The sequence below is a fragment of the Lycorma delicatula genome, chromosome 4 (assembly GCF_047948215.1).
Source record: "Lycorma delicatula isolate Av1 chromosome 4, ASM4794821v1, whole genome shotgun sequence".
NCBI lineage: Eukaryota > Metazoa > Arthropoda > Insecta > Hemiptera > Fulgoridae > Lycorma > Lycorma delicatula.
Window position 1 is genome coordinate 116,181,171 of NC_134458.1, and position 21,575 is coordinate 116,202,745.

General features: G+C 29.2%; 2 protein-coding genes across 8 annotated transcripts in view; one reads left to right on the forward strand and one right to left on the reverse strand.

The window, feature by feature from the left end:
* The window catches only part of LOC142323790 (putative gustatory receptor 28b), a 70,047-nt gene extending 50,888 nt beyond the window's left edge, over positions 1-19,159 (forward strand). For 2 of the 6 annotated variants that reach the window (XM_075364003.1, XM_075364002.1), the window contains exons 2-5: positions 12,888-13,177; positions 14,009-14,077; positions 17,232-17,321; positions 18,861-19,152. In XM_075364003.1, the coding sequence (XP_075220118.1) occupies positions 12,917-13,177; positions 14,009-14,077; positions 17,232-17,321; positions 18,861-18,944 (504 nt within the window). In that variant the 5' untranslated portion in view covers positions 12,888-12,916 and the 3' untranslated portion in view covers positions 18,945-19,152. Of the gene's footprint in view, positions 1-521; positions 1,612-5,967; positions 6,672-12,887; positions 13,178-14,008; positions 14,078-17,231; positions 17,322-18,860 lie in introns of those variants that run through there. The other 4 variants (XM_075364001.1, XM_075364000.1, XM_075364004.1 and 1 more) reach the window with 4 other exon arrangements.
* Positions 19,160-21,032: 1,873 nt separating this feature from the next.
* The window catches only part of LOC142322927 (cellular tumor antigen p53-like), a 42,546-nt gene continuing 42,003 nt past the window's right edge, over positions 21,033-21,575 (reverse strand). For both annotated transcript variants that reach the window (XM_075362017.1, XM_075362018.1), the window contains one exon: positions 21,033-21,378. In XM_075362017.1, coding sequence (XP_075218132.1) covers positions 21,241-21,378 — 138 coding nt within the window. In that variant the 3' untranslated portion in view covers positions 21,033-21,240. The remainder of the gene's footprint in view (positions 21,379-21,575) is intronic.

A 21,575-nucleotide genomic window follows, 5' to 3' on the forward strand; every position in this document is an offset into this window, starting at 1 on the left:
CGACCATACCTGAGATGTGTGGTTAACTGAAACCCAACCACCAAAGAACACCGGTATCCACAATCTAGTATTCAAATCCGTGTAAAAATAGCTGGCTTTACTAGGAATCGAATGCTGGAACTCTCGACTTACAAATCAGCTGATTTGGGAAGACGCGTTCACTACTAGACCAACCCGGTGGGTGAGGTTATATTGACTATGTAGTGGTGTATTTTTCATACGCCCTTATAAAACATTTGCTTACAATAACAAAATAAAACAAATAGATAATGTATCATTACAGATTATTAGTAAAAGATTATTCTGTTATACTATATCTTTATCAATATTATTATTCGAAATTACATATTAGTTGTTATTTTACTAGGGTGGGCCAAAAGTAACTTCTCAGTTTTTATTTTTAATAAAACATTCTTTTTTAAAACATTACAAATTAATTGAAAACTAATTTTCTTTTATCTTTAAATTAAGTTTCATTCAAACACGAAAAGTTGTGCACGTGACAACTTGATGAAGATTGGTTGAGTCGTTCTTGAGTAACCTCAATTTGAGGTTATGTTGATTGTGTAGTGATGTATTTTTCATATCCGTTTATGCAGTAACAGTGATGAGTTGAAACTTAATACTTGTGTGTAGACTCTTGCGCAGAACTGCGCAAGAGTTTTGTTTTTTTAGTTTATTTATTCTTTTTTTGTTATTTAGGATAGCTTCTTTATATAAAAACCATTACTAAATTGTTCCCACAGAGTTAGGGAGCCCCCAAAATCAATCAGTTTTAACGAGCTGTTTGTTATTGAATTCTATATGTATGTGTATATTATACTTTTTGTCTCGAATTATGATTTTGATTTCGGATTCGGATTAAGCATCGTTAGAGGATTAAAAATACATATATATACACGTGTGGCCGCGATCGAGTTTACCTGAAAATGGCCGCCAAAATAATTTTTTTCTTAATAATCATTACGCAATAACGGTTTAAGCTATCAAATTGATTCAAACGCATTAATGTAAGGTTTACTAAAATTAATAAAATATATTAATATCAATTTTGTTAATCAATAAGATCTCAAAATGACGGAAAGACTAACTTTTAATACATACTCTACCTTCGATCCTTTATACCATTGATTCCCAAAGTGGTCCAGGTGGACCCCCAGGGGTCCACGGGAGACTCGACGGGGGTTTACGTTGGCGTGACAAAAAAATGGGGGTTCACAATTCGTAAGCGGGGGTCCACGAAAATTCATCTGGATTCGATAGTGAAGAATTAAAATGTTGGCTTGACTTTGCGTATCAATCTATGTTTTGAGAAGCTCAACGACTGTTACTTGTAAAAACTTGCATATTCCATATTCAGTACAACGAAGGTGTCGAGACTTGCAAAGCGCCGCCGCTACCGCCGCCGCCGTCCGCAACGCTTGTTCAGACGTGCGAAGGGACGAAATACGACTTGTGGTGTGTGTGCTAGCAATCTTCCATGAACTTGTTTGATTCTTCACTAATATAAATACGATTGCCAAGGATAAACGTTACTCATTTGTTTCCGGAATTTCGAAAAGAACAGTAAAGTGAATAGATGTTAAGCGTTTGCCAGTGTCGGAAAAAGTAGTAAGTACTTATCTGCTTTTTTGTTATACTTACTTTTATTTTATTTATTGTTTATTTATTTATTTGACAATTTATTGTACACGTCAGTAAAAAAAAAATGCACAAATTACAAAAAATACGTAAGTACAAAAGGCGAGGCATATTCCTAAAAGAAATCTCTTCCGTTTAAGGATTTATTCATTTTTGGTCTAAATTTTTTTTCGGATATATAAAAAAACTATTGGAATCGACTTAAAAACTGATCCTGAACATACCATTTCCCGGTTGTAACCCTTATTCTGTAACACGTTGTATATTTTCATAAATTGTACCTGTCTTTACATATTCGTAACGTGCATCAAAGTAATAAATAAATGATTAAAATCGCAGAGTTGTGATATCAAAATATTGGTTATTTAAAAGTATTTTCTATAGAATTTACAGAAATATATCAAAATATAATTAATGAAAAAATGTTTTACATCACATTAAAATTGGTTCAGCCATTTTCATAAAACTTTATTATGGATCTTACCGATTTATTGCTTTTAATAATTAGAATCAGTTTGCCGCTGGAACTTTATTTCATTGCAATAATTAATTAATCCTATTCTGTTAAAATAGTCATATCCTGTTAAGTAAGACCGCCTTGAGATTACTAAAGTTTTTTTTTTTATTTACCGGTAGGTAACTGATACGAAACATGGCTGAATCTAAGAAGAAATGTCGACTGTACAGTGTTGATTATTTAAAATTTGGATTTCTTCCATCAATATAGGCGATTGCCTATATGACTTTTGTGCAACAAAATTTTGAGAAATGACTCTATGAAACCATCGAAGCTCGAAGATCATCTAAGAAGGTGTCATCCTGATAAAATAGGTAAAGATTTGGAATACTTTCAAACATTGAAGGAAAAATATGAAAAGAGACCTACCGTGCACAGTATGTTCGCTTCAACGTCTGAAAGTAACGATGATGGCTTGCGGGCATCGTACAATATTTCATTACTTATAGCGAAATCTGGAAAACCGCACACCATTGGAGAACAGTTAATTTTACCCGCTGTTGAAGAGGTTTTAAAAACTGTTCTGCACAAATCTCCATTTGACATACTCAAAAGAATTCCTTTGAGTAACAACACTGTACAAAGACGTATTGATGAAATGAGCTCTGATATTGAAAGTTTCTTGTGTAATTATCTGCAAACAACTCATTTTTCTATTCAACTGGACGAGTCAACTTTACCTGGTAATGAAGCATTATTATTGGCATATGTTCGATTTGTTTTGGACGAAGAAATTCATGAAGAGCTATTATTCGCGAAAACTTTGGAGACGGGCACTAAAGGTGAATCAATATTTAATGTCCTGAGTGATTTTTTAACGAAAAATCAGTTCCATTCACAAACGTCATTTCGGTGGCAACAGATGGAGCTCCTGCCATGGTCGTGCGATATCGTGGGTTTATAAGCCATCTTAAAAGAATTATACCAGATGTAACTGCAATTCACTGTGTCATCCACCGACAACACCTAGTAGCGAAAAATCTGAGTGATAGATTGCACCAATCGCTTCAACTTGTAATTAATGCTGTTAACAAGATAAGAAGCAATGCATTGAATACGCGTTTATTTGCCCAATTGTGCGATGAAAATGATGAAGACTTCCAGCGATTGCTCTTACATACTGAAGTACGCTGGTTGTCGAAAGATGCATGTTTAACAAGATTTTACTCACTTTTTGAATCAGTTTTAGAGTTTCTGGAGGGTAAAGATTCAGATTTAAAAGAAAACCTGATCACTTTGAAAGCTGACATCGCGTATTTGACAGATTTGTTCAAAAAATTTAATGACATTAACTTACAATTACAAGGGGACAGTCTCAATTTAATAAAAACAAAGGGTGTAATTTCAGCTTTTCTTGGAAAATTGAAATTTATGAAGCAAAATGTTAGTCGGCGCGTATTTTCCCAGTTTTCAAACTTGTCACAGGTAGAATGCCTTGATGATGATATTCAGACATACGTTCAACATTTAATTGCCCTGCATGATGACTTCAAAATCAGATTTGAAGATATTCTGACGATGGAAATACCACCACGGATCATAAACATTTGATGAAACAGAAGTGGAGAATGTGATATTACAAGAGGAGCTACTCGAGCTTAGCACTAATGAGGAGCTGAAGGTGAAATTTAAAAGAGGGTATCAAACATTTTGGCTGCAGGCAGAAATACCAGAAAACTATCCTGGACTGTGGGGAACTGCGAGAAAGCTTTTGATAGCGTTTCCCTCGTCATATCTTGTCGAAAAAAGTTTTAGTGTCGTTACAAACCTTTTATCAAAAAAAAAGGAGCATATTCAATATCACAGAACGGGGAGATTTGCGCTTATTCCTAACAAAACTGAAGCCAAATATTGATAATTTGCTGTCAATCCATCAAGTACATCCCTCCCATTAAAATTGTAACTATTTTGTGATTGTCATTGTAGAAGTTACATTACGTTATTAATGTTTAATTTTAATTAAATTATGACAATTTTATTATATTACATTGCAATATGATAACAATAATAATTAATAGTGTAATGATTACATATTTGAATAAATGCAACACAAAAAAATATACTATTTTTCTTTTGCTTTTTACCACTCTGAATGGGAAGTTTTCTAAATAAAATAAGTGAGAATTGATTGCTTCTTGTGCTGTGAGTAGATGTCAATCTACTCACGTATATGTTAAGTTGGATGGAAGCTTTTTTTTTGATTGGCCAACTTTACTTTTTTGACATCCACTCACAGCACAGTCAATCAAAAATTAACCAATCAATTCTCACTTTTTTTTCGGAAGCTGTTAGTTCGTGGAACTCAGCCGTAACGCAAATTTTCATAGTTAGATCTAATCTTCACATTTTCCGTCGACTGGAAATATGGTAGAAATGTAGCTGCAGGGGGTCCACGGGAACCAGCAAAATTTTGAAAGTGGTCTATGAGAAAAATAAGTTTGGGAACCTCTGCTTTAAACCAATGATTCTCAAACTTTTTCCCTGCACCTACATTGAGAATCAAAAATTTTCTAGCGCACCCAAAATTTTAAACTTGCTATCTGTTAAAAATAATAATTGCAATTGCTATTTTTAAGATGCGCAACTATTGCTGTTACTACTAGTTAGTTAATTACTATAGTAGATATTTAATTTTAGTTTGAAATATCAGGAAAACATAATTTTTGCCTTTTTTTAATCAGCCATTGCCTTCCTAGACCGCCTGAACGCCCCCAATTTTCTGTAGGCCTTCTACTGCTCCCCCCTGAAGGCCTCCAGCGCCCACAAGGGGGCGTAATTGCCCATTTTGAGAACAAATGCTTTAACCATATTGATTTGAATTAAGTACCTTATTTGGGTTTTTCTGTTTTTCCTCTACAATACTTTTTTTTATGTTACGTATTAGTAACTGCTCATGGTATAACTATAATTAATATGGTATTTGGAGGTATTTACAAAAAAAGTATAAATGTAATATAACCAAACTTAACCTCCGCTTTTTACTCACTAGTCAAGGTTAGCGAGCATAGCTTAAATTTGGTTAGACTATATTTATAATTATAACATGAGCAATTACTAATATGTAATGTAAAAAAAGCCATTGTGGGGGGAAAATAAAAAAGATCCCCTATTTATTTTGTTGATAAAAGAATATATGTGGGATTTATGTTAGGATTATTATATTGTATTATAGGCTAATTGTTGACTTAATAAAAGATGTGAATTAAGATAATAACAGAGGATTTGATAAAAAGAAGTAAAGAAGTGAGGAAATGCAGGATAAATAAGAATGGCAGAAAAGAATTAAAGATAAAAATACTAGTTCCATATGGCAGGGGTTAAGATAACTATAAAGAAAGACTGTAACAAGATGGTTTTTTTACTAAAAGGATTATTCCAGGTTACTTTAACAGATCCTGAATAAGAGCTACATCTGTACTCTTTCTATTCAAATAATTATTTAATTCTACCACTCCAATGGTACTTATTACTTCTAAAATTTGAAAAAGGCTTATAACAGTGTACCTGTGAACAGACTTAGAGACACACTAAAAAGAACATGAGTCAACAATACACTAACAAATGCTATTAAAACTTTGTAGAGATAATCAAAGTAGAATTAAAATCGGTAAGATGCTAACAGATTCCTTCTTAATAGATAAATTTTTGCAGCAGGGATATGCAATTTCTCTGACTTTGTTTAAGATTTATATCTCTGTGGCCTTCAAGGAGTAGACAAATAAACCAAACTAACTGGAAGGAAGGAGATTAATGATGATAGTATTCAAACACTATTATTTTCAAATAATCACTATTTTTTTTGTTAGCAGAAGATGAGGACATGACCTATACAGCAAGGAAATTAATAGAAGAGTAAAAGGTTTAAGGAATTAATAAGGGGAAAATCTCAATATTTGGATTTGAAGAACTTCAGATCTGTAACTGGTCATTATTAAAAAGGTAGTGGAGAATTGTTAATTTGGGATGACAGCCACACCTATAGTAGATAGTAGAGGTGGTATGGACATTACTGTATGAGTAAATAATGGAAAAATGATTATTAGGAAACTACATTTGTAATAGGATTTCTGATAATGTTAAAAAGTAGATTTTCAAGAAAATGGTGAAGAATTATGTAACATATAGGACAGAAATTTGGGTAGTAAATCAAAGAATGAAGAACAAGCTGCTTTCATTGGAGATGGGTTACTGAAAATGTTGCTTAAGGTTAATTGAGAGGATTGGGAATGAAGAGATCAAAAGAAAAGCAAGGTAGTGCCTGATGTGTGAGACAGAATTGAGAAGAAGCAGCTGTAATGATATGGTCATTTAAGAAGGATGAGCCAACAGGTGTCACCTTACAAAGTGCATGAGTGGGTACCGGTAGAAAAGCAAAGGAGAGGAAGACCAAGAATTCTTGGCAGCAATCTGCATTAGCCACAATGGAGAGAAGAGAGATTGAAAAATAAGCATGGAAAGATCATAGTGGCTTATGCAGTGTGGTAGATGGCTGTTGTTGCTGTAATCCTATAAGGTATGTCTACCTATAAGGTATTTAATTTACTTCCTAAATGAAACAGTGTTGCATTGTATAGATTTCATATTTATATTATCCTTTTCAGTTTTGCTAACAGTTAAAGGATTACTGACTGTATCAAAATAAAAATGCAGCTTTCATTAGGTAAAGATAACTACTTGGTTTTCTAGTAATAATAAAATTATGTCGATCCATAAGATGATTACAGATTTTTTTAAGTACTAGATTGACCCACCAGGTTGGTCTAGTGGTGAATGCATTTTCCTAAATCAGCTGATTTGGAAGTCAAGAGTTCCAGCGTTCAAGTCCTAGTAAAGTCAGTTATTTTTACACGGATTTGAATACTAGATTGTGGATACTGGTGTTCTTTGATAGTTAGGTTTCAATTAACCACACATCTCAGGAATGGTCGAACTGAGATTGTACAAGACTATACTTCATTTACACTCACACATATCATCCTCTGAAGTATTATCTGAACGGTAGTTACTGGAGGCTAAAACAGGAAAAAGAAGAAGTACTAGATTATATTAAAGATAATACAAAGACTCTGATAAGAGTTCTTTACTTACAATTTACTTATTTATTCTACAACATTGATTTAAACAATCTATTCCTACACTTTCATGTAATCAATAAAAATTTAGCACACACACACACACACACACAGAGAGAGAGAGAGAGAGAGAGATAGAGAGTCATAAATATTCAATAAAAATAAACATAGTTTGTATGACATCCATTTAAAAAAGAATATTAAAAAAATTATTTGTTCATGTCTACCAACTGTCCATCAATCAAATTCATCACTTGTTAAAAATCATATATTTAAAACAAACCTTTTATTAAAAATGTTTTTATTCAATATTTAACAAACAAAACATACATCCCGTTCCACAGTTAAACTCATTGCTAATAGAAACAAAGTTTAAATGGAGTAATAAAAATAAAACAAACTAGAAATATTCATAGCACCAAATTTTATCTGATGTGTTAGAACTATGCTTTTTATTAACAATTTACATGAATCATTAACCAAGTTATATATTATGTAATAAGGTGAAGAGTGATAATTTTACTTGCTTAGATCTGTAATAATAATGAAAAATATTTGATTTTAATTAAAACTTAGATTGTAGTTATTTATTTATTAAAAAAATAATAAAAATCTTTGATAATGTTAAAAAGTACAATATTTGCAATAAAATTAGGAAGATATTTTGGATTGTTTCCAGTTAAAATAATGCAAATTAACAATAGTAATAATAACAGAAACAATATTAAGTTTGTGTTTTCAAAATATTTAAGCATTTATAGTTTGTTACTAATGGCAATATGTGTTGGAATTAATGTTTACACATTATATTTTGATATTAAAAGATATGATTTGGATAGAAGCTTTCATATGAAATCAATAACAGCATTAATAGCGACTTGCATTGAAACTGCAACAATGACATTGTACATGGTTGTTAATGTAATAATAAATAACATGTACTGCATGGATATTTTTCATTATGAAAAAACAATATCATTTCATAATTATTTATTCACTAGTAATTTTAATACAGAAAATTTATGGTATAAAGTAATATTGTTTACAGTCATATGGATGAATGTAGTGTTAATCTGTGATTTAATTGTTTGGTACTTGACCACAGGCGATATAATTGCCAATATACCTTATCATATAATAACAATGACACTAATCATATTTATGGCGCATTTCTTAACAAATGTATTAAATATTGGTGTTCATTTTCAATATATAAATGATTTTTTAATTGCAAATTTACCAAAAAATGATTCATTACATTATCTACAAATTAAATTATCAGAATCAAAAACTTTTATTACAGGTAGGAATTTTATAACTTTAACTACTTATCAGCTATTTAACTTATTTAAGCTAACTTACTTATTACAGATGAGAATATTTTAAGACAGATATGATGCTTGAAAATGTAATTGAGATTTCAGAAGAGTAGGCAACAACACTTCATTTGACAAAGCAACAAGCAACATCATTATCTTTCTTTATGGAAATAAAATCAGTCATGTATTCAATGTAAATCAATCAGAGTCATGTAATCATTGTTAAGCTACACTCACACTTATAATAGTGTACATAAATTACTATGAATTAAAAACAAATTATTATGCTAGACATATAAACATGATTATTAAAGCAATGAATAAAGCAGACTTTGGTTATGTATCATTGGTAATCATCCTACAATGAACTATTTGGAATTAATCATTAAAAATAGTATACGTACGATTTATTTTTGTTAACAAAAAGGCACCATGACTAAAGTGATGATAAAACTGTTTATATTAATTTTCCACAGACAATAGATGCATAATTTTGTCATAAAGTAGTACTGTGTTATTATTTTAGGAATTTTAGGAAAAAAAATCAGTTGTAATTGGCTAAATTCAGTATTTTCTGATTACTAATCTACATATTTCCAACTGTCTTTCATCCTAAAATATTCTCAGCTATATGTGTCTTTATCCCATGCAAATATATATAGAATGTGAAATAGGTGTAGCTTCTTATTTCACAGCAATGGTAAAAATAGGTGCAACATAGCTAATGCAGTCCCTAAACAATGTTAACTTACACTGTAAGTTAACAGTTCTAATAATTGCTTCATCTTTAAACTCAATTGGCTAGGGAAATATCCAGTAGATAACAAATTTTAATTGTACTTAAATTAACCTTCACTAATCCTTGGATTAGAAAATCAGTGCTCTATTATACAGGTTTCTCCTACAAAGTTGAAATGCGATGCATGAATTATGTTTAACATCACAACAGGAACAGATATATTAATTTCTTGTTTTACACTATTTACTCTACTCTTTCTTATTGCTGTAACTGTATAAAGCACCTGAGGTACCAAAGTTACTAGTCAGAGTTGCTCTCTCTAAAAGTAATGATTTTCATTATAAATCCAGTCTCAGTGGGGAAAGAGTGAAGGTGTTACCCTATGTGGTTGATTATGTCTTACGTGGACTTGGTATTCTGATATGCAACCATATATTTAGCTCAGTGAACAGGAAACCACTTTCCTTCTCACTTCCTAGCAAACCTAATAGTGACTGGTATGGTATTTTTCAGTAAATTATTTTTGAGAGACATTTGGTAATCTACAGGAAGTAGTTAATAAGCTTTAACTTTTAGCAGTTTATCCTCTCCATTGCTAGAATACTTCTCCCTGAGGAATCTCAGATTTTCAGAAAAATCAGTATAACTTATTGCTCAGACCCTCTTAATTTTAAGAACTAATATGAAGGACGACAATGTTTACCAAAAAAATCATTGTTTATAAGAAGTGGTTTTTAATATTATATTTTTTTAATAGATTTTAATGCTAAATTCTTCCCTGTAAAAGTTTAAAGTGCAGTTAATGTTTTTCTATATACATGCCTCTATCACCAAATTAACTAAATATCCTGAGGGATATTCAGATTTAAGATCAGCATCCTAATGAACCTCTTTAAAAGATTCTGCCTGTAACTTCTATCTTCTACTCATCTGAAGACCTCTTCTTTTCATATTCTATGAACCAACCTATTATTCAACATTCTCATGTAGCAGTGTATTTCAAAGTCTCCCATTATTATTAAATAGTCATCTCCTTTTACATATTTAATTAGATTATTTTTTCATATATCTTTTCTAGCTCATCTTCTGTTGAAGAGGTTGACATGTAAACTTGCATTATTGTTGTAGTTTCGAACTTTGAATCTGTTTTGACCAAAATAAATCTCTTACCTGGCTATTTGTATATCTTATAAACTTACTCGTTATTATTTCTAATCCATGTACATTATTTTTTGTTTTATTTTGTATTAATTATCCCATTATTCTCAGACCAAAAATCTTGTTCGTCTTCTGTGTTACCTGATTCCTTCTAGCTTCAATCTCTCCATTTCTTATTTTAAATTTCTAGCCCTACCACTTTTGTTTAAACTTCTAACACTTCATGCTCAATCTCCAAGAATGCCTCAATTTTTATATTTCTGATAAGCTCCTTTTGAGTGGTTCCCCACCATGAAATCTGACTGAGAAGCTATGTTATCTCTGGAATATTTTACCTAAGAGCACATTATCACATTTAATTTTTAAAAGAAAAGGAATGAAGAAATGCAATTCATTAGAAAATGTAGCAAGTTTTCTACTGCTTTCAGCTGTGTAGACCTTAAACCTTAAAATATATTAATTTTAAGCTTGTTGTCAGTGCCATACCAAGTATCAGTTATTTATATCCTTACAACTACTGATAGAGCTGCTACTATAATTCAGGAATTTTTCCTTTTTTGGACCTCATTGAAGGTACTATAATAGCAACTATGTTATACCTATCTACTTGCTAAAGGCATATAATACATTTATATAAAGAATAAGGAAGAAAAGTTTAATCATTCATAATGTGAAAGCCATAGCTATAAAATCAAAATGTAAAGTTAACAAAAAAATTTTATAAAATTGTGAAGTTTTTTTTTTTTTTACAAATATGCTACTCAAATGAAATATAATGGAGAAAGATTGTTGCTAGTACTAAACTTAACTCCACAATTAATTACTGTTCTCAAAATAATTTCAAAAATATTTTTCAACATTTCACTATATATATGTATGTGTTTAAGTATGTCGCTGTAGATTATTTTGACAAATCTGCTTAAATATGCATAAATATACTTTTGTTTTTTTCAAAATCATGTATACAAAATCATTATTCAAAATTGCATTACATCTAGTGAATTTAGAAAAGTATAAATGAATGTAGTAAAATTTAGATTTAATTAAGAAAATGGTGGTAGAAAAAAAGTTGAGAAATATTTCAGAAAAAAAGAGGTCCTGTTTTACCTTTTTGTACTTCATCTCCTAATTTGTGTGTTTGTGATCCAGATACACATCTTTTTTGTTTTATTTTTTATTTGTCAAATTAGTTATGTTTGCTCTACCTTGTTATTAAGCGGAACAACATTCATAAATAATTTTTCATTAAATTTTCTGTTTTAAATTGGTGACTGCCAACTTTTTTAGACGGTGACAGAAAGTGCAGTGAAGGGGAAGTTTCCATTCCCAACCCGCTGCTGTTAACAGCTGAAAATGCAATCTCCCCTCCACCTCTGATATCACCCACCATTTCCAGCCTGTCTTTTAGCAACTACACATAAATACTTTACTCTTTCATGTTTTTTCTTTATTTTTAAACCTTATGTTTATCTCTGAACCAACCTCCTTCTACTCTATATAATCATATTTTCCTCTGTACACAATTAAATATTTAGTATTATAGTGGTCGTTGATAAATTTATTTTTTACTTTTTTCCTTTGAACTAAAAAGAAAAACCTTCTTCTTTTATTTAAAAGAAGAACTTGAATAATAAAAAACACAAAAATTTTAAGATGCAAAAAATATTATAGAAATAGTGTAGAGATACATCCTTGACATATATTATTTAATGATTCCAGAGACCCTGGAAATCATGTTTATGATATTGTTAATGCTAAAAAATTATTTTTTAATTTTACCTTAGTTTCATTTTGTTAATAATTTTTTTTTGTAGAGCTAGCTCAATTTATTAAATCAGTACAAAATGAGCAACATGTACTGTTCACAGAATTGCTAATTTAAACAATTTAACAAAATAATGTGTAAATTGTTTAAATAATAGCTACTTAAACATATTTTTGCAGTGATGAATAAATAGAGCTGATAGTTTTCTTACATAGCAACAAAATTTGCCAAAGAACAACTTTAGTATAAACCCTAACTTCTAATTAAGATGCAAAATTTTTCCAAAATACTAAAAATTTTGCTACACCAGTATCTGATACTTTTCTACAGATTTAAAAAATTAAATAAATAACATTTTTACCTTTGTTGTATTGTGTAAAATAAAGTGTTACTTTGAAGAAAAAAATAAAAATATATCTTTCATCTACGTTTAATTCAACCTTCGGGTTTTTGAAATTTTTAGATTAAACAAAAAAATCAGAAATCTGATTTTCTATAAGATTCACCTTTACATTTTAAAATGGTAAAACATAACAATATTGTCTCTAAAGAAAAGGACAGAACTGTCAGAAATTCTTTAATAATAGAAAAAGAAGGTAAATCTCCATTTAACTCCATGATGCAAAAATATGTATATAAAATGCTACATACAAATTAATATATTGATATGTTGCAGCATCATCAGCACAATCTTTAACAATTCCTATGTTAAGTGATTTACACTGGATGTTGTGTGGTGCAGTACAGACTACCAATGCTATATTTGGCGGACAATTACTAGCAGCCATGTTATGTATATTTGTACACATAATTATAACACCGTACTTCTTTTTTCTTGATATTTTGTATCCATCCAGTACAGGATTTTTAAATGTCAGTTATCTAGCTGTCCAATCTCTATGGATTGTAACACACATCATGGAATTAGTACTACTAGTATTACCTTGCGCAGCTACCACACATCAGGTAAAAATAAAAAATTCTAGATATATAAATACAAAGGAATGCATCAAAATTTACCCTGATGCATTCTTGTCTGTAAATCCAGTCGTAGTTCAACAATCATTTTTGTCAAGTCTTTAATTGATCAGTTAGTAATTTTAACTAAACCCAATAAAAATTTATATCAGTAACATAGGCAATCAAATCTAGTAACTTTAATTAAATTCATTCACCAAGTATTATAGACTTCATTAGAAAGAAAAGAATGTAAAAGGATAATGTAAATGAGATAATATAATTGTATTTCTACTAGCATCAGGAAACAGAATATTTAATTATGTTAAGGGAAGTTTAGTATAATAAATTGACAACAGAACTACCAATAGAATTTCAAAGTCAGCTTTCAAACACGTTAAGTGAAGATTTATTCTGGGCAGTTAATTTATTTTAACTTTATTTAATAAGTTCATTGAGGTTTTTTGTGTATCAATTTCAAATATTACTTTTGTAACTATAATGTCCAAATCATCTGGAAAAATGTTACTAGTAAATTTAGTTAAAATAAGTAAATTTAACATAAGTAAGCTTAATTTTAAATAGTATTTTATTTAGTTAAATTATCTTCTGAAATTTTCCTATGTTTTTTCACATACAGTAGTTTATTTCAATATAAAATTAACAAATTAGAACAATTCAAAGAAAAAGGATGTAACTAGTTTGTTTTGTTTTTGAAAATTTATTTTTTTGTGATTTATGAAAATTAAAATCACCAAAAAAAATTATAAAATGAATACAGATAATTTTATGAAAAATTCTTTTGTTATTTTTATTTTATTATTTTTCCCCTGTTTTCAGGCAAACAAAACTTCAACAATTATTTGTAAGCTATTAAATAAAGAAATGTCTTCAGAAACAAGAAAACAGGTTAGTGAAAAAAGAATAACTTGAAAGTTAACTTTTTGTTTGTGTCTTACTACTTGATGTGGTGATTGATAACACAGGTAATTTCAGGTCACATCTGAAAATGGCAAAGCCATACACAAGAATAACAAATCACCATGTCAGGTATTATAGGAAAAGTGAGGAGAGTGCAATAGATTCTGCTAAGCTTCTTCTTAATTGAATATATTGATGCACTCTATCTTGCTAAAGAAAATAAAATGCAAGTTGTATTTCATCACTTCTATTGATACTTTATTCATTTCAACCCTGGCTGTATAGTAACTAAATAGTTGGCCAGTCACTCAGAAAGATTTGTGAGTTGTAAAATTTGTACTTTATAATCCATACTGCCTTTAGATAAATTGGTCTTGAATTCAACTCCCAGCAAGACTGGGAGTCTTGTATATATATGTATGTATGTATATATATATATACACAGCATGTTTGAGGTTTAAATAAAAATAATTTTCTAAAAAAGCAATTCTGATTGGTACAACATATTACAATAATGATTTATACACATTAAAATCATAAAGATGAAAGAATGAGATAAATAATAACAAAATAACACGTGTATAATGGAAGGAACTCCTTTAATTATGAAAAGCACATTACATTATCATGTCTAAATAGAGAAGAAAACTTGTTTTTCTCCCCTACTTAAAAAAACTGTTGTTTTTATTCTACTAGTGCTTTTCTGAAGTCTCTAAAATTTGCTTTAAAAATGTAAAATAAATTTAATTAATAAAAAGAAAATTAAAAACAAGTAAATAAGCAGAAAAACATTTAATTACACAGAATTTTTTTTAGAGATGGCAATTAAATAAATTTAGCCTAATTTTTTTGGATATTATGTATTAATCTTTCAACTAAGAAAATTAAAGATTATTCACTCTAACAAAAAATTACTTTACCCATTGAAATGTGCATTCCTTTTTAATGATTTCATGTAATTTACGAACAGCGAAGACCTCCAATTTTCAGTATCTATAATTTTTTGTAGGTACCAATTTTAACAGTCCATAAAAGTACTATTTCAATAAATGTTTTTCATATTTACCCTTTTATTAGAAATAAAAAATAAGACTGATTGTGTGCTAAACCCAGAACCTTCTGGATGAAAAGCAAAAGCACTATTTAATTATTTGTAGTTCTATAACAGAGCTGTCTACAACTTAGTTGTCAAAAGTCTGATTAATAGATTTGTTTAAAAGAAGATTTTTAAAAAATAAAAAAAAAGGTTAAGTAGAATAGTACAAGTATTTTGATATTTTTTGGCAAATGCAGATATTGTGTATGTGTGTATGTGTGTGTGTGTGTGTGTGCATGCACATTTGTAATCATGCTATTAACAGACTTGAAAATATTAACTATAGCTTAAAAAAATTAAAAAATAGAAGAAAATTTATAAAGAAAGATATAAAATGTATGAAGAAAATGTGATTATAAAGAAAAAAGTTGTGAAAAATATTAGGCAGACTGCATCACTAAAGATTGGTGTAGGTAGGATAATGGCATGCTCTCTGTCTTGTTTAATTTCATAATGGGCAAAATTATAGAAAAATAAATACATTAATAAATAGAATATAATTAAAAACTACACTGTTTGTTGATGATGTCATAATCTATAAAAGAACACAAAAAGAGATGAATATAGTTAAATGCTGTAAGCAAAATATGAATTAAAAGCAAATTTTAAAATTTTTTAACTAAAATAATATAGTTCTAGCAAAAATTTGCCCTTGATTTAACAGATGCATTTCATTCTGACAAGCATTCTTTAAGTTCTACAGTTTACAACAGATTTTGCTTTAGAATAGAATGAAGAAAGTGGGAGTAGCACAGGTTTTTCCTTCTCATTATTTCTATTTTAAATCAAAGTCCGTTAATATACTGAAACCTGAGAATGGTCAATGTCAGAGTGAAATGTGTTTTGTCAGTTAAGAAAAGTTTCTGCTACAAATGTAACTGTTTTATTAGTTTAAATTGTAGTTCAACTGTGGATGCGTATGTGTATGCTAAAAATTAAGAAGTGAAAACAGATATTAAAAAGAGTTATAATGATAACCAGGCAAAAGAGAAAAATCTGAAAACAGAATAAAAATGTAATGCAGTAACGTAATAATTTTTAAGTACCAAGAGGAAAATAATAAGTAGAGCTATTTTCTAATACTTACACTGAAGGAATTTGAAATGAAACAAATATTAATGGAATTAAAAAAGTAACAACTAAGATAAAGAGGATTTATTAAAAGAAATAGAATAACAAAAAGGATTTATGAATGGATACTATAGATAACAAGACCATGAGTGCATCCTAAAAATGATGAAACGAATAAACTTTTACTTTCTGCCTAGCAAATGAGGGAAAATATCAAAAAAGTACGAAGCAAATGGTGATACGTAATGAGAGAAAATTGGAAAAGTGAGCAAAGATGGAAAGCTATTTGTTATATATAAAACTTTCTGACAAAAACAAGAAATTGCCAATAGGTGTTTCTTCAGAAAAGGATTTATAGAATAAGCACAAACATTTTGTACAAAACAGCAAATAGCAAAATGATCCATGTAGTGCATAAAAGGTTACAATGTTTTTAAGCAATTTTGTTATTTAATTTCTCTATTTTCCATCTATCTCAAAATACTACATTCTGAATCTTGTATAAGTTGTTGTAACTTTATTTTGGTTAATATTTAATCTATCATGTTTCCAAACAAGACCACCTTAAAATAGATTTATCCGTCAAAACCAACATTTAACCTTTCTTAATGTCATATGATAAACTTCTTTTTCTTTCAGTTTATTTTGAAATACTGTTTACTTTATTTTACATAGAAACTATAACACGTAAAGAAAGATTTAAACATTCCTTTTAAGTTATGAAAAGTCTAGCAAAAACGTGACAGCAATTGGATTGCGGATTACAAATAGGAAATATTGTAGTAGTGATAACAGAGCTTAATAGTAGTTACAATGACCTTATACCTCAATATGTCAAAATTAAATTCATTGTGCTTTCTAAATATTTTTTCTCTCGCTCAATTTTTCTATATACCTTAGGAGCAGTTTCATTTTTGCTAGACAATTAACTTTAGTTGCATTATTTAATTATTTATGTTTTTTCTTAATGCACAGTTGGAAACATTTGTCATTCAGTTAATTCATCATAATGCTGAATTTTCAGCTTGTGGATTATTTCGTCTCAATTTACCTGTTATTACCTCAGTAAGTAATATTTATATTATTATTCAATTTCAAATAAATGTAACAACTTTAATAAACATAAACATTCACATATGCATATATATATAATGTATTATGTGTATGTTTATTACATCAACATTTATATTCTATACTGCACACCAGGAGCCAGAGCTGTAAATTGATTCAATATTAGCAAAAATAAATCATTCAATCACATGTCAATTAGACAGTGCCGAGAAATATGAAGGACAATAAAGACTGAATGAATTTGTAAGACAAAACTTTCAAGAATAGATTTCATTACTATATTTAAAAGTGTTTTCCCTAATAATAAACAAGCTTCATTGTTTTGATATGATGCGTAGTCTATTGGTACACAAAATAGAGGTACTAAATACACAAAACTTCCTATAATTGGCACTTAGTTTCTGCATATCTTAATTTTTCATTATGATCTTGAATGAAAACAAGGAACAATTTGTATGCATAAATTTTGTCAAAACTTTTAAATGTTACTAATAGCTAGATTCTAAAGGTTCAAAGAATGTAAAATAAATGTTGTAAGTGATGACTGTGAAGGGTTTCCTTTAGTTGGCCACAGTGATGAAATGACAAGAAAGTGTTGCGCAGTTGTCTCTTGAATATCTTGAAAATGCCTAATTTTATTATTTGATCGAAATTACAACTGAATGGTGATAGATTTAGTTCAGATCACGTGAAGGTCAGCTGATTGAAAGGAGAAATCAGTACTTAAAATCTATGAATAATTTAAATTAGTAAAGAAGTGGGAACTATGTGTCAGTAGAGGGATTTTATACCAGCTGATTTTATGATTTTAGATTTAGTTTTATGAATGTTTAACACATTTGATTTGTTTAAATCTATTTAAAAATCAGTCTCATGAGTTCTTTAACTTGTGTTGAAAGTTAGTGATTTTCATAAAAGTTAAGAGATTACTGAAAGATCTCTATTGTCTGCTGATCCTGAACTAAACTCATATACACAACTGAGATAGACAAGTTGTAATCAGATCATCCCAGGCTAAGTAAGCAGCAATGATTCAGGTTGATATAGGCAGCAATCAGTGAGTCAGTCTTACTTAGAAGGAAATATAATTTTGCCTTGATGGTCTGCAAGAACAGAAATAATCAGAGAGCAGTATTAATCAATAAGAAAGAAATAACTAGAAATACTTAAGTATAATTAGCACATCATTAGATTACAAAAACATTTATCAAAAGAATAGAAATAAACTAAAAGTTAAGGCCAACTTAATAAGAGCTGATAATTCAACACTGATCCCAGACCTTAAGTTACATTTTTACTTCTATAAATTATTATTTATATCTTTGGCCTGTAAGCAAAGATACTAGGAATAATAATTTGGTTTTGAGTCCTTGTAATGAAAATATACTTGTAATATATATATGATTAACATAAACTTACAAACACTCAAAAGCTTTGTGGAGGGGGTCTATACCTACCAAATCCACCCCCACCCACCACCCCTGCAGTAAATACACATATGTAATTGATGATTTGAATTTCTCTACTTTTCAGGTAGCAGGAGCTGTTACAACATATCTGGTTATTTTAATACAATTCCAAAATTCAGACACAACAACACTACTTGGAAATACTTGATAATTTTATAAAATTAACCAAACATTTTATAGCAGAAAATAATAAATATTGTAATTATGTTAAAATAACATCTCTGATTTTATACCTACTCTAAAATAAGTATGTAACATACTTACTATAATTTAGAAATGCAGAATATCTTGCTTTTCAATTTTATTATATTTTAACAATAAACACATTAATTAATAAATACTGTCTTGGAAAAAGTGTAATGTATGAAAATTTAGAACAAATAAATGTTATCTAAAATAATTGTGTCTAGTCATAACAGATATTGCAACTTAGATTATTAAGTGTTGTGTTTAATTTCTTTCATAATTATATATATATAGCTAATTAATATTATATAATTAATGTTGTAAACTAACTATTTTATTCATATTATTCTTTGAAAAACCCGCCAGGTTAGGCTAGTGGCTAAACTTGTCATTGCAAAATCAGCTGATTTTTGAAGTCACGATTTCTAAGGTTCGAGTCTTTGTAAAGTCAGTTGCTTTTATATGTATTTGAATTAGTATTCAAATACTAATAAGACTATGGGTATCAGTATTCTTTGGTGGCTGAGTTTCAATTAACCACACGTCTAGGAGCGATTAACCCAAGTCTGTTCTAAATTACATATTAACTAGTATATTTAAACTTCACTGCAGCTACATCATGCCTGGCAAGCCAGTAGCAGTAATTACATTTGCCTACACACACACACACACACACACACACACACCCAGCAGTAGCCGGAAAACTGGTTGGAGAAATGTAAATATATTCTTTTAAAAAGTGAATGGTAATCTTTCATATGCATTGGTTTTGAGCAACCAAATTAAACTCTAGTGGGATGATATTTTCACTCATAGCATGTCAACTATTATAACTGCACCTTATATACATACAAACTGTTTATATCCCAGAATAGTTTAAACATCTACTCTTTTAGATCGATTCCAAGTCTCAGAACTGAATTCATTCAATGAATAAAATAATTTTCAATTAAAAAATTGGATCAAGGCAAGACGTTCAAGTTAAGGATGAGGAGCTTAAACAGGATGAGGATTTAAGCTGAACAAAGCAAGACCAAAAACAGAATAGAGCCAGATTAGGTTTTAGCATGGTAGTTTGTTTCACTTCATAACTATGCTTTTTTCAATGTTATCTCGTAATTCATTCATTACGAATTTGTTAGAAGGAATTAGTAAGTCTAGCTTTATTCCATAAGCATTTGCAGTTATAAGTTCATCTTTTTATGTACCATCATCAGATAGGATACATTTACAAGGCAGGTCAATAAACAGAGCTCTGAACACCAAACCACACACAAACACCAAGGATACATGAACTCTGTTGGTCCCCGTATGCTTAGTGTAGATTCAGAGGATGTCAAAGCAAAATCCTCAAGAAGAAAGAATGAAAAGGATAATGTTAAAGGAGTGGATATTAATATTATTATCTGCCCTCAGAGACCATAAACAACAAATAAGGCTATCAAAGGAAGTACTTCAACGCTTCTTTGTGTAATGATTAGCCATCCCACCCAGAATTCCAGGAGATAAAGAAATTTTTCCTAAATTTGGAAGCAACTAATCAACAATTTTATATTTATCAACTCGAGCGTAAGCTGTGATAAACTGCATTAGGTCTGTATTAAAAAATACACCCAAAAGTAGCACAGCATCTTTTCATACACTACCAATTTCCACCGGGCTAATGACAATAATTGTTGATACCCACTCATTCATAGCAAAAAAAAAAAAAACTAAAACAAAATAAACACAAAATCCTTATTTATTTGAAAAAAAATAATAAATGTAATATTATAATTACTAAAAATAAAAAATACAATTGAACAATCTTAAAATAAACAGTTCTCTCTATTGTACCATTTAAATACTCTATTTATAAATTTAAAACTACAAATTACTAGTTAAAATTAAAATACAACTTCTAAAAATAGAAAATATAACTGAATTATTTTCAAAATAATACTGTTAAAAAACAAAAGCGATTATAAAATAAAAATCTTTCTTTATTAAATCTCTAAAATATTAATTTAAAAATGAAGAATAATGGTTAAAATTAAAAATAAATGACACTGAAAAACAGGAAAAAATCTACATTAAAATTAATCTACTCTTTATATATAAAAATTAATACTTTTAGAAATAAAATTATTTTAATAACTTAAAGACGATTTCAATTAATCAGTTTTGAGAATGTGATTCAACTGTTTTTTTCCTAAAGTAACATAAAAAGTAAAAGTGAATAAATCACCTTCACTTTACTTTACTCTCAGGAAAAACAATTATTTAGCATCACCAAGTAAATTATAAATACTGTGAAAAGCTTGCTGTAATCCATGTAACTGTTCACAAACGACACTGAAAGTTTGTAGCAACTGATTTATCTGAGTACATAATTTTTCAAGTACTTCAACTTTAATCTGCAAAACAAAATAAAAAGAAAATTAGACTTAAACAACTTGTAGTGAATTTTAAATAGATTATTACAATTTAAGAAGTTCCAAATACTCCCACTAGACATCAAACAAAAAATTTAAGCGATATACTGAATTGGAACCCTTCACACTTTGTAACCAATTTTGATCTTACGAAGCATAAATTAAGATAGCTACTAAAA